Here is a 14,139-nt window from a genome sequence, read left to right on the forward strand (position 1 = left end):
GTGACTTTGAGAATACTTGAAAAGGGTTTACTACACACTTTGTATCCAATGGTCGGAATTGATGACCCGACCTTTGATGAGTGAAAACATAGGATTTCTTATGGCCTTGGTCATGAGGAATCGATTACCCTATCTAGGATAGGTTTATATCTTAGAATTCACATTAGTCTCAATAGCAAGCTTTTGGTGGCTCATGTCTTGAAGCTCAACAACAAAGCCATGTATATTCTTTGCACGACACCGTATCGAGTTTTCATTCCTCAACACCCGCAAGTTGCGGCTTTTCCTTTATTGTGCTTAGAATAGCTCGTCTCTTCAATACATTGAATGTTTAATTCCCGCACCGCTTCTCAATACATTGAATGTTAATTTTTATTTTCTAAACTAAGATAGGTTAGTATAGAATGCTAAATGAAAATCATAAAAACAGGATGCATGGACATTAGAATGGTGACAAAAGCCTCTTTGGACTAAAATGGTAAACCAAATTTGCATGATCATTTGGAAATCATTCAACTAGTTAGTGGTACCGAAAAGACATTAATAGCAATATTAACGTAAGCAAATCCCTGAACCTAGAAAACTTTAGTTGTGTGGAATCGAAATAAATCTCCCGTATCTCAATTGGGTTTCTAACCAACCCATTAGTAATTGTTAGTGGTGACTTCTTATAACACATGCTCATAATAAAAATGGGATAGTCCCAAAATGTCGCGCAAGGTATGGGGCTTGGGAGCACCCCAACCTATGATTTGATGAGCCTTTTGAGTCATTCTTTTTGGATGAATCAATCAATGTTCACATTCTTGGGTAAGTACCTCTAAACCCGTCTTGCCAGGGGTGGGTAGTGATAGACTGCAACTTGATTACGAACTTAGTGGACTTAAGCCATAAAAACTTGTTGGTTGATTCATTAACGTGGTTTACCTTGATGTGTAACATCCTGAATTTCGACCTATTTCCGGGATCCCACGAAATGGATATTATTTCTCATCTGATTTTAGTATGTCTCGCCCGGAGCTGGCCCTTCGCGGGATACTGACCAATGGGAAAGGCTAACTAGGAAAACGGTACGTAGACCGGGGACCCGATCGCGAATCGGGCACCGATTCCGGGAAATGGCGGGAAAGTATTTTGGGCTAGTGTGGGCCAATTCTAGGGAGGCGACGAATTTGGTTTGGCCAACGATGTACGATCGGATCGCAGGTGATTCCGCTCGACCGAGAGTGCGCGTGGCAAATAAATCCCGAACCTGAACCGAACGATCGTGACCCCTGGAATAACCAATAATTCCTTGTACTATCCCAGTAATCGAGACCGTCACGACTCGAGGGACCCTAGGTCGATACGCGTAACCCCTAAACAGCCACCCGTCAGTGAGAGGCTCTAAAATTCTGAATTGAGCAATTTTGATCGCCAAATTGGACCCGAACTTTGATGTCGAAATTATATGAGTGTTTGCGACTATTTTGCGAGGCCGACGTCATTTTTGAGTGGCCACACATATTTGGGGTCGGTACGGTCGAAAAATGGAATTTCGACCCGGGACCGGAAAATTACCGTTTTGCCCCTATGACTCATTTTTAGGGTTCCGAATTTTGGGCCATTTTTGGGGATTAAATTTGGATATTTTAATGTATATTTCAGCCCAATAATTCAAGGGGTGAAAGACCAAAACGCCCTTGGATATTTTGGGTTGGATTATTGAGAACCAAGTGTGTAAAGGGCAATTTTGGAATTTGGAAAAGTTGGTCAAAGTTATTATTGCCCAATCCTCTCTCTCTCCTACCATTTTCCTCCCCTTCAGCCGTGCACCCCCCTCCTTCCATGCCACTCCTCTTCTTCTCTTTCTTTTTCATCTTTGTTTGGCCGTGAGAGGCCCTCGCCGGAGGACCGCCACCACCGCCGCCGGAGCCGATCCGCCACCGCCACCACCTTGCCTTGCACCACCATCCAGCCGTCCCACTCTCTCTCTCTCCCTTTCCTCAGCTGCGTGAGCAGCCTCCATCGTGGACCGCCATCCGCAAGCCACCGCCGTTTGCGCCGCCGTGAGGATGCCGGAGCGCCGCCGCTGAACCGGGTCGATCCAGCTGCTGTTCAGCCCTTCTCTCTCCTTGTTCAGCCCACTTTTGAAGCCATAAACCTAGTGAGTGAAAATCCTAACCCTTAATTAGGATTATGTGCACTTTGGACAAGTTTTAGGGGTTATTAGGGTATTTTAGGGGTTGATTAGAGTGGGCTGATTTGGGCTGAAGTTATGGTGATTTTAAGGACCTAATGTGATGATTTAGGGATGGTTTAAAGGCTGTGGATCATTGGATTAGTGGTTGGTTATGTTTGGTTTGCTTGGTGGTGCAGAATTGTTGATTTCCGGTACGGTTACTGTTGCGTCATCGGATTTTGTTATTTTTGGTGTGACTTGTGTGGGCCGAATTTGAAGAAGTGTTGTTCCTGAAAGTTGTTCCCAACATCTTGATGTATAACATATTTTAATTTGGGAATTTTTGGAAATCGTTTGATGCCATTCGGAAGTCCATCTTTGGACCGAAATAAAACTGCCCGATTTACTGTTCACACGACCTTCGGGTCTGTTCGAATTTTTATAAATTTTTTTCAGGCCTATTTTAAAAATACTTCCTTCACAAAAATTGTTGGGGACATTGGTGGCTATAACATATAAAAATTTCAAGGTTTTCCAAAATGATTTGGGTACCGAATGAGTTGTATTTTGATGACCTGAGGGGCTGTCCACTACAAAAAAATAAGGTTTTAGCCACGAATTTTGCCACGAAAAATTCGGCAAAATTCGTCGCTAAATGAATTTGCGACGAATTTTGCGACGAAAAAAATTTCGTCGCTAATTCGGCGTCGCAAAATTTAGCCACGAAAAATTTCAATTTTCGTCGCTAATTTGCCACGAAAAAAAATTCGTCGCAAAATTCGTCGCAAATTTTTCGTGGCAAAATTCGTGGCAAAATTCGTCGCAAATTATTCGTGGCAAAATTCGTCGCTAATTTGCCACGAACTGTATTCGTCGCAAAATTCATCGCTAATTTGTCACGAACTATATTCGTGGCAAAATTCGTCGCTAATTTCCCCCGAAAAAACAAAAAAAAATTCTATTTTTTTAAACAAATTTTTTTTTGCCACGAAATGTATTCGTCGCAAAATTCGTCGCTAATTTGCCTCGAAAAAGCAAAAAAAAAATTATTTTAAAAAAAAAATTCTATTTTTTTAAAAAAATTTTGCCACGAACTGTATTCGTAGCAAAATTCGTCGCTAATTTGTCCTGAAAAAACAAAAAAAAATTTCGAAAAAAAAAAATTTTCAAAAAAAATTCTATTCTCTAGCTCAGAAATTAACAGGGATATAACCAACAAACAATTTAAACTGTCTATTTCTCTGAGACAGCTAAGAAATTAACGAGCCGGTGACGAAAAGATTACTATAGCAATGTGCAAGTTTGGTATCAACGCCTAATACGCAAATTTCCTGTAAAAACACTAAATGGGATTATCTATCGCCTATCACATATGTAATGGATTTATCTCGAGTCCTTTTTTTTTTTGCCGTGTATATCAATACTTGACTTTGGCTAAATTTCTCAGGTAACTTTAGACCTAAAAGAATCATCATGTAACTAACTGCATCCTTGTGTGTACATGCTTATTCTGGCTGCACCTATGATTTAATTCTAGGACATCTTACAAAAGGTATTTCCTTTGCATGACTTTCAAGCATCCGAAATAACTCCACAAATTCTAACAATATGTTGAAAGACCAAGCAGTTCCAGAAATGAGTACCATTCGGTAACATAGATATAAACAGCAAGTACCATCTATGTTCAAGGAAATGGAGATGTAAATGTGACAAATTCGGAGGGTAATATAAAAAGTCAGTTCACATAACTATTAATTGTCAAATGCAAACAATAACAACCAATTGACTGAAGAGAACTTAATGAGATCAAAATTACAGTGTCACAAGACCTACCTAAATGACAAGCATAAGAACAAAACTAGTCACTAACATTTTCTACTTGTTGAATTCAGATCCTATATACATTCAAAAAGCAACAGTCGACAAGATCATATAGGAGCATGAAACTACCTTGACTCCCCCTTAATTCAGAGATCATAATAAGATACGCCCACTTCACCTACAAGTCAAAAGACATATTTATTGGGAAGAATGAACATGGATACCAACAAGAAGCTACAACATTAAATCCTCAACTTAAGATTATTTCCAGTGATATCATGGACTATATGCAAAGTTGATATTATTCAAGTAATATCCACCATTTCTTGGAAAATAATCTCACAAACGACATTCAAGAACTGCTCAATTCGAAGACTCTGATGCTATGACATAATTGTCAAGAGGGTAAATCTCCCATTATCAAGAGAGAAAATAGTAGGGTAAACATAAACTACTGTCCATCAGCCAATATTACTGCCATCAATACCTATATCCATATGTATCCAAAAAAATTCCAACAAGAAGAGAACTACATCAGAAAACAAAAAAAACTGTTACGGTCCAGCATCTGACGTTTACTTTACACAAACTTACTGGTATATCAATATGTGTCAAATACTTTCATCTAGAATATTTTAAACTGGCTGCTTGCAAAGAAGACTGACAACATGATCTCCTGATGAGGTGCCCACAATTAGCATTACATAGCTTAGCTGTAATAAGAACCAAAAGACAGAACTCCACCACACAAAATGGCAATAAAAACTAGCAAATTTGAAATAATGAGGATAAGGAACTCTAGGAACAGAAAAACAGCAAGCATACTCCTCCTTAAACATTGTAGAAAAATCGTACGAAGAACCGTTCTCTAAACACAAAACTAACAAATGCTCAATCAAAACACATAGTACGCACTCGCACTACAAAATGAAAGCTTACAAGAACTACACTCCAGATGAAGGGAACAAGATACAAGACAGAAAATGCACCACTTAAATGCGACAGATCAGAACATAAACAATACAACTCCTAATAAAGCCAATTCTAAGCTTGTTAAACTTCCAAAAATTATAATCATCCATATAGCAACTGAGAAACGTAAAGGAAAATCACTTGATAACAAACAAAATTCTAATAGTAAACCAAAGAGCACCACTGATAAAATTAGTCTGCAGCTGAACTATGTATATTACCGGAAAACATTGGCAACTCATCAGCAGAAACCAAACTAAGCTGCTCACAAGCCAACAGACAATTCACATACAAGAATCCGAAAACCAATACAGATCAGAACTTCATTTACCTTGTTGATGTGGGGCAAAGAAGAGTCCCTTGCTTGTCTATCTTGCCAACTCGAATCGAAACAAGTGGCATGCAAAAGCATATGGCCAGTATTCCAACTTCTGCAGGCTCGAAATGCTGATGATTAAAAACAAAAGCAAATCCAATAAGCCAAAATCAAACAACAACTTGAACAAATTACCCAAACCTTCTCAATAACGGTCCAATCATGCAATATCTCATAAAGGACTCTGAATCATCCGTACGAAAATTAAAATTGAAAAGAGACTCCCTATCATCAGTAGCACGGTAAAGCGTTTATCCCTCACAGGCCACCAAAACGTAGCCATACATGCTACATACGCCGCGATTATCTCGAAATCAATCCTCAGGCAATGAAATAAGCAAAAAAACCCTAACGCTTCGAGCCAGATAGACACTTAATCCGGATCGAAACAATAAGTACCTGACTGAGGTGAGCCAACAACCGATCCGCAGCCGCGCTGCTCGACTCACTCGACTTCAACAACGGCTTAAATCTCTCATCCGCGCGGCAGGCCCCAACCACTTGCATATCGAGCACCTGCAGCCACTGCAGAACCCTATCCTCCCGATCGCTCCGCTGCATCAACAGATCTCCGTCGCCTCCCCCGATGAAGACGTCTGTCAGTCTCTCCGCCATCCCAATCTCCTCGGCTGCCCCCCTCGAGACCCTCGAGCTCGGCCCGGACTCCACCGAGGACGCGTCGATCGACGACAGATCGCCGGGCTCGTCGCGGTCCAGTCGCGTCCGGCGGTTCTCGCCGTTCTCTCCATCGCCGGAGCTAGCCATGGCGAATCTCGATCGCACCTCGCCGAATTCAGGCGAACCGCTGGAAGAAACTCGAGATAACGAACCGGAAAACCACTGATTCCGAGCTCCGAGGGGGCGGAAACCACCGGCGAGAGGCGAGAACAAAGGGAGAAGGGGGAGGGGACTATTGTTGCCATCCATCGTCGGAAGCGCCGCCGAATCGATCGGGTTTGGAGTCAGGAAAACCCTAGACGCGTGCGGCGATCGCCGGAGGCCGCAAGAAGCAGCGCCGGATTCGGGATCGGACCTGCGAATTCACGACGATGAGGCATCAAATTCGCCGAAGACGCAAGCAAATTAGAGGTTGGATTTTGTAGATCAGGGCGACTTGAGAGGCTTGGGGGTGTGGGAGAGGGAGGGAGAACAGCGAGGGGGATCCGAGAGAGAGAGAGAGAATCGGGGTGAGGGCGGGCAGATAAAAGAATTTAGCGACGAACTTCTGTGTTCGTTGCAAAATTCGCCACGGAATAAAATTCGTGGCTAAATTCGTAGCTAATTAGCCACGAATTTAGCCACGAAAATAAATTTTAACTTCACTTTTCCTGATTTTTTTTATATTCATGGCTAAATCTGTAGCTAATTATCCACGAAATAAATTCGTGGCACAATTCGTGGCTAATTAGCCACGGATTTAGCCACGAAAATAAACTTTCGCTTCACTTTTCCTACTTTTTTTTACGTTCGTGGCTAAATTAGTGGCTAATTAGCCACGAAATAAATTAGTGGCAAAATTCGTGGCTAATTAGCCACGGATTTAGCCACGAAAATAAACTTTCGCTTTACTTTTCCTATTTTTTTACGTTCGTGGCTAAATCTGTGGCTAATTAGCCACGAAATAAATTCGTGGCAAAATTCGTGGCTAATTAGCCACGGATTTAGCCACGAAAATAAACTCTCTCTTCAGTTTCGCCACGAAATAAATTCGTGGCAAAATGCGTGGCTAATTAGCCACGGATTTAGCCACGAAAATAAACTTTCGCTTCAATTTACCTATTTTTTTTTTACATTCGTGGCTAAATCTGTGGCTAATTAGCCACGAAATAAATTCGTGGCTAATTAGCCACGGATTTAGCCACGAAAATAAACTCTCTCTTCAGTTTCGCCACGAAATAAATTCGTTGCAAAATGCGTGGCTAATTAGCCACGGATTTAGCCACGAAAATAAACTTTCGCTTCACTTTACCTACTTTTTTTTTACATTCGCGGCTAAATCTGTGGCTAATTAGCCACGAAATAAATTCGTGGCAAAATTCGTGGCTAATTAGCCATGGATTTAGCCACGAAAATAAAACTCTCTCTTCAGTTTCGCCACGAAATAATTTCGTGGCAAAATGCGTGGCTAATTAGCCACGGATTTAGCCACGAAAATAAACTTTCGCTTCACTTTACCTACTTTTTTTACATTCGTGGCTAAATCTGTGGCTAATTAGCCATGAAATAGATTCGTGGCAAAATTCGTGGCTAATTAGCCACGGATTTAGCCACGAAAATAAACTCTCTCTTCGGTTTCGCCACGAAATAAATTCGTGGCAAAATGCGTGGCTAATTAGCCACGGATTTAGCCACGAAAATAAACTTTCGCTTCACTTTACCTACTTTTTTTTACATTCGTGGCTAAATGTGTGGCTAATTAGCCACGAAATTGATTCGTGGCAAAATTCGTGGCTAATTAGCCACGGATTTAGCCACAAAAATAAACTCTCTCTTCGGTTTCGCCACGAAATAAATTCGTGGCAAAATGCGTGGCTAATTAGCCACGGATTTAGCCACGAAAATAAACTTTCGCTTCACTTTTCCTACTTTTTTTACATTCGTGGCTAAATCTGTGGCTAATTAGCCACGAAATAAATTCGTGGCAAAATTCGTGGCTAATTAGCCACGGATTTAGCCACGAAAATAAACTCTCTCTTCACTTTCGCGACTATTTTTATTTTCGTGGCTAAATCCGTGGCTAATTAGCGACGAATTTGTTTTTCGTTGCTAATTCCGTCGCAAATTAGCCACGGAAAATTGTTCGTCACAAATTCCGTCGCAAATTAGCCACGATTTTTTTTTCGTCGCAAATTCTGTCGCAAATTAGCTACGGAAATTTTTTCGTCGCTAATTAGCCACGAATTTAGTTTTCGTCACAAATTCCGTAGCAAATTAGCCACGAATATTTTTTCGTGGCTAATTTTCGTGGCTAAATCCTCATTTTTTTGTAGTGGTCCGAGCGAACCGGATTTCGTCTGACTTTGAGTGTCAAAACGAGGTGTTTACGTTTAGAACTGGGTTTCGAGTTATACATGGAAAATGTTCATCGAGATGTTTTCTACAACATATCCAAATTTCAGAATTTTTGGAATTGATTTACTATTTATTTCAAATGGATTTCGGCCACTGTGTAACTGCTCAGTTTGGACCCGATTTTGTTCACTCTCGGTTTTTATCTCTCTCGGACTGATTGGTGGCTGTCCACATTGAGGCGTGACCGGATTTAAAATCGACAATGTGAGTATAACCTTCTAAACCCGGTCTAGGACAGTGTACATTTTTAGACGGACCCGGTTTAGTTTATTAGTGGTACGATTTGAGGAGAATTGATATTGATAGTTCGAGGCTGAGGTGAGATCGCGATTAATTTGATGGATTATTGTGGCGATCTAGTGGCGAATTGGAGGTCGATAATAGGGTGAATAGTGGCTGTCCCCAATAATGGATATTCGGATTGGTGTCATTAAATTGGAGATTTATTGGCTGAATTGCCGGGTATGCCCGGGTTGACTGGCTTATTGATTGTCATGCTCAATTGTTTAATGCCATGCCGCCTGACTGCGTGTTCAAGCAATGCGGTGTGTGATTGGCCAATCATTGATGTGAATGTTATTGCCCAAGTGCGTGAATTATGTTTTGGGTCACATGGTACTAGTTGGCCAAGCGCGCATGTTATGCGAATAAGTATGGGCAATTGATTGGCTATTTGAGCACGTTGATTTGGCATGTTTGTTGAAATGCCGTGCTGAAATTGAATGCTTATGTTGCATTGTACGACATTGCATGGCCACGCATTGTGTATGCCGAGAATGGGGCATGAGATGAGATTGTGTGAGAATGCGTGCCTGACATGAGCATGTGATCACCTAATTGCCCTGATGCGTGTTACGCGGGGTTCAGATAATAACTGGCTATGTGTATGTGTGATCACATTTCGCCCTGATGCGTGTTACGCGGGGTGTGTCGTCCTCATGAACTTTGAAGCAGGACGATGCCCGGTACGTCCGGAAGACGACCATCCTGATGCGTTTTACGCAGGCTCTGGTTCGTGGGGAGATCAGTGTTGCGCCTCATGCACTTTGTAGCAGGCTAGAGACACTGGGCCAGATCGGTGTTGCGCCTCATGCACTTTGTAGCAGGCTAGACGCACCGGGCCGGGAATTGTGATGACTCGAGTCGTAATGAATAATAATAATGGAGCATGAGCCAGTGTGCAGTGTGAGCCAGAATGAAACATGGCATGATGATGACATTTGCATGCATAAGAATGCATGGGCCAGTGTGCGAGTATGCAAGACTCGGTGAATGGCATGCGAGATGAACACTTTGAGTATGAGCATGCGTATGGCGTATGTGTGAAAATGTGTGCCACGTATGTGCCGTGATTATTATATCGAACTATTTAACCTGCAGGGTCAGCAAGGTAAGCGATCCGGGCTCAAGGGCCTAGGTCATTTGATTGACATCATTGTCGGTTGTTGTGTTGATTGCTTGTCGGGAGGTGCATGTTAGCCTAGTTTCGGTTTAGGAGGCCTACTCACTGAGATTCGTCTCATAGTTGTTTAAACCCCGTTTTTTAGACCCCTATTAGAGGATACCTGGTGTACCCAATCAATATAACGATCCGGAGCCCATAGAGCAAGATCCCGAACAGGTTGGCGAGGTCAAGTAGAAGGATTCGGAAGATGAGATAATCGAGGCTGAGTCCGTGTCATCAGGATTCGATCCCGATTAAGTTTCCTAGGATCAGTCTTAGCTTCCCTTAGATCGGGCCGGTAACCCTTTGATTGTAGCCCACCATAGACTGCCCCCTTGGCCACTTAGTCATTTTGTTAGTAGTGGCCGTCGACCCGCTTTTGTTTGGAGATTTGTATTGGTGTATCGTGGACATTGTATATGTTTTGAAGTTCAATGCAAGTCTTGATTATTAGGCTTTTAATTGTTCGTCGTTCCTGCTACCCTTGGTCATGTATTTTTTGTACGGGTGTTGTAATTATTGCTTCCGCATGTACCTTATGCTCTGTTTTGGGAGTTGGGTCAGCAACGCGTCCTGGGACGTCGCATCAAAATAGACCGGTACGTGGGTTGATCGCGCTTCGAGGGGTTCGGGGCGTGACATGATGCGCATGTCAAAGTCGTGTGGAAAATGAGATAAGTCCACTAACCATGTTTTAAATGGTTTTGAAGGTTGGGAGTCATAAGGGGTGGCATAATTGTAAAACCTTTATTTTATAGGAGGAGTTAAGATGTATGGAATGAATATTGAGATTATATTGACGCGGCATTGCTTTAGTTTGAGTGAATGTTTACTCGCTTTAGCACGACACAATTCATGCACAACCCGCGGTCTAAACCCCCCAATCACATTAGGAACCATTGGGAGGTATTGAGAATGGAACCCAAGTGAGCAATACTCGTGGTGATCCATTCCCAAACCTGCTTGCCTTGATTAGTAAAAAGTGCACCAATCGACGTTAATAGTGGGGGATAAGCTCATTTTATCTAATCAAGGTGGGAGCCTTAAGCCTTTAGAATCTCAACCTTTAGGTGTCAAACCTCACTTGTTTTCATACGATGTGTCTTTGTGATTGCCATTCTCCTTCATTTGGTAGGTTTCTATGTATTGTTTCGATATTTCCTTACCTCACTTTCATTTATGCGATTTAAATTTCATGACATGTTTTCTTTGTGACATGAGATGAATAATCGTGATGCGCTATTAGGCTTAGACAATTGGATATGTCCGAGCTCCGAATCATCCTTGTACCAAGAGCTCTTGTAGGGATATAGGAAGGTCTCGAGTCGAAGCATAAGGAGTACATTGAGATGAGGATTGGATACCTCATCTCACTCTTGTATGTGCAGCTGCGCATCGCAATGATCAAAGCATTGTCCCATTTTTTGAACCCTAAGACATCGACATTTGTCTTTGGTCAAAATGAATTGGACCCTACAATTGAGGAGTACGATATTGATGTTGGAAGAGTCGGTTCTTTTGGTCAAGTTAGTCCTCCGATAGATATGGATCACATTCCTCTTTTAAGTCAATTCCTAGGGGTCGATTGTTCCTAAATCAAAGGTGTCTTTAGAGGAAATTGCAACGCTCTCCTTTTCACATTCTTAGAACGACATTTCTTAGGTTTGCCTAAAGAAGCAGGTTATCTAATTCCAAGAGTTTTTCTTCTAGCATTCTTTGATTTTGTAATCTTTCCATACACAAAAAAGACTATGAATCCCTTAATAGTCCACATTGTTACTCTAATTTGCATGTTCAAGAGGTTCACCAACATGATCTTAGGTGAAGCCTTTGTGTCACTCAATAGATCCAAAACGAAAATGGTGGTAGTCTTAAAGCCCCTATTGGTCTACTCAAAATTTGGCTAGCCTCTCATCTCAAAGATTTCGGTTTAAACATGAAAATCCTAGGTGTTTGCAAAAAATTTCATTCTATCATACTTTCTGGTGATACAGAAAAGTTCTTCCCATATTGGTCATTTTCCATGTGGTTCAATTTTCTCAAGAATCTCTCTCCTAATCAAATCCTATGGCATATTCGTTGGCTAAGAATTCCCGAGGTATGCCTTACTAAAGGACTCGACAACCCAATCCCACTTTTGGGTCTTACGGGGTCTACATCTTATTACCCTTTAAGGGTGGTCCGTTGGTTCAAAAGATTCCACCATCCCTCAAGTTGAGGTTATATTGTTTTGACTATAGCAAAGATGTCTTCAAAAATGACCAAATTGCAAATTTGAAAGAAATGGTCAAAGGAATCGTCAATATGTGGAACGATCGCCGCCCTAAACCTATCTCATGATCAACAAATTGGAGTTAGAAGGAGACATGAAGATACACCATGCTACATCCATCGCTTTGTCAAGCCCGAACTCAAGATGGATATCCCCAACGTTCCCGAGAAGCCGACGCATATAGCCGACGCCACACGAGCTCTTAGGGAAAGGGATTAAGTTTTAGCTGAATTGGAACATTAAGCCCAAGAAAACAAACGGATTAAGCTTTAGCCAAATTGATAAGATCCATTTGGAAATTGGCTATATTCCATTGGAAATTCTCTCTTTATGCATTTTCAATTCCTTAGAGTGGATGCATAGGGTTTCCTATTATACATTCTCAGTAATGATGTAGTAGGATTTTCCCTTCATTTTACTTGTAGATGTATAGGGATTTTTTCATAAATTTTGTTGTAATTAGTGATTTTCCCCTTTCATATATTTTTCCGAAATTTTAATGGAATATAGATGGGGCATCTTAATTAATTATCATATGTTACCCCTTCAACTGCATAATTTCTTGTGAAGAAATGTTGATAAGAAATAATTTATATGAGATTGGGATCATATGAATACTTCTTATCTCTATTTCATTGAAAGAAAATATAAAATTGAAGGTTTTTATATTTTCTTTTTGTTCTTTTTTCCATATACTAACTTAACCTCTTTTTTGTTTTTATTAAACAAGGTAATAAAAAATGGAACGAGGGATATCCCATGTAAGGACCCGTTCTCAAGTTAGAATGGATCAAGAAGATGCCAACGTTCGAATCACTAATGTCGAGATCAACTAGCTCAAATAGCTGCCATGTTAGCGGAAATGAAAGTTGCAGCTTCACATGCTACAAATGAGGCACTGCCCATGCCTACTGTGCCACTTGAGCTGCAAATTGATGATCACACTGATAGGGAATAGTTGGAAATGTCACTGTGGTCACACCCGTCGTAATTGATCTCGAATCCACTCCAAAGAAAGAAACTGTATTTCCCAAGGGTGAGGAAAGTGCTAGATGATTGGCGAAGATTGAAGAACACCTATACATGCTGCAAGGCTATCAAATGCAAGGAGTAGACAAACTCTCTCCATATAGCAAAGTGAACACTACAAAAAAACTGATTTTTTCCGACGAAATTTCCAACGAAAAGTTTGGAAAAATTCGTTGGAAAACGAATTTCCAACGAATTTTCCAACGAAAAAAAATTCGTTGGTAATAGGTCGTCGGATTTGCGATGAATTTTATTTCGTTGGAAAATTCGTTGGAAAACTCGTGGCTAAATTCGTTGGAAAAATTACAAAATTTTTTTTCCAACGAAAAATTTGTCGTTGGAAAAATTACAATTTTTTTTTGGTCGAAAAATCGTGGAAATTTTTTTTCCAACGAAATTTTTTTTTTTTTTGAAAAATCCCCCTCGCCGCCGGCGAGGGCCGAGCTCGCCCAGATCTGGGCGAGCTCGAGCTCGTCGCCGGCGAGGCCCAGCCTCGTCGCGGGCTGGCGACGAGGAGGCGATCGAGAAAAGGAGGGGGAGAGGCGGGCGACGAGGGGCTCGGGGGAGCCGAGGAAGGGGTGGCGGCCGGGGAGGGGGCGGAGGTGCGGGGGACGGGGGAGTCGAGGGTGAGGAGGAGGCGGTCGAGGTGGACGAAGTGGCCGAGCTGGAGGCGGTTGGAGAGGATGAGGTCGGCGTCGCAGTCGGAGAGGGAGACGTAGGTGGAGTGGAGGGAGTCGGAGAGGTGAAGGACGAAACCGTGGTTGGGCCAGAGGTCATCGGGGGCGGCGAGGGCGGGGACGATGCCGACGACCTGGAGGAGGGCGGAGCAGTGGTCGCCGGCGACGCGGGCGTTGGAGGAGTTCATGGACTGGAGGAGCTTCAGGAGGATGCCCTGCGTGAGGGTCGCCATCTTCCCCGGTCTGCTCTCTCTGCTCTTCTGCTTCTGCTTCTCTGTCTTTGCGTGTGTACGTGTGTGGTGAAGAAGGTGAGGG

General features: G+C 42.1%; 1 protein-coding gene across 3 annotated transcripts; it reads right to left on the reverse strand.

Moving 5' to 3' along the window:
* Nucleotides 1-4,048: 4,048 nt before the first annotated feature.
* On the reverse strand, nucleotides 4,049-6,520 carry LOC115664191 (uncharacterized). Of its 3 annotated transcripts, none has more exons than XM_030586131.2 (3): nucleotides 5,730-6,520; nucleotides 5,286-5,401; nucleotides 4,049-4,160 (listed from the first exon to the last, which is right to left on the reverse strand). In XM_030586131.2, the coding sequence occupies exons 1-3, from the start codon at nucleotides 6,255-6,257 to the stop codon at nucleotides 4,157-4,159; spliced, it is 648 nt and encodes a 215-aa protein (XP_030441991.2). In that variant the 5' UTR covers nucleotides 6,258-6,520; the 3' UTR covers nucleotides 4,049-4,156. The 3 variants fall into 3 exon arrangements, with proteins under 3 accessions (XP_030441991.2, XP_056169633.1, XP_056169634.1); XM_056313658.1 differs by lacking the exon at nucleotides 4,049-4,160 and adding an exon at nucleotides 4,443-4,658; XM_056313659.1 differs by lacking the exon at nucleotides 4,049-4,160 and adding an exon at nucleotides 4,444-4,642.
* Between the last annotated feature and the right edge of the window lie 7,619 nt (nucleotides 6,521-14,139).

The sequence above is a fragment of the Syzygium oleosum genome, unplaced genomic scaffold (assembly GCF_021117445.2).
Source record: "Syzygium oleosum isolate NSW1041296 unplaced genomic scaffold, Sole_v2.1 Sole_v2.08, whole genome shotgun sequence".
Taxonomy (NCBI): Eukaryota; Viridiplantae; Streptophyta; class Magnoliopsida; order Myrtales; family Myrtaceae; genus Syzygium; species Syzygium oleosum.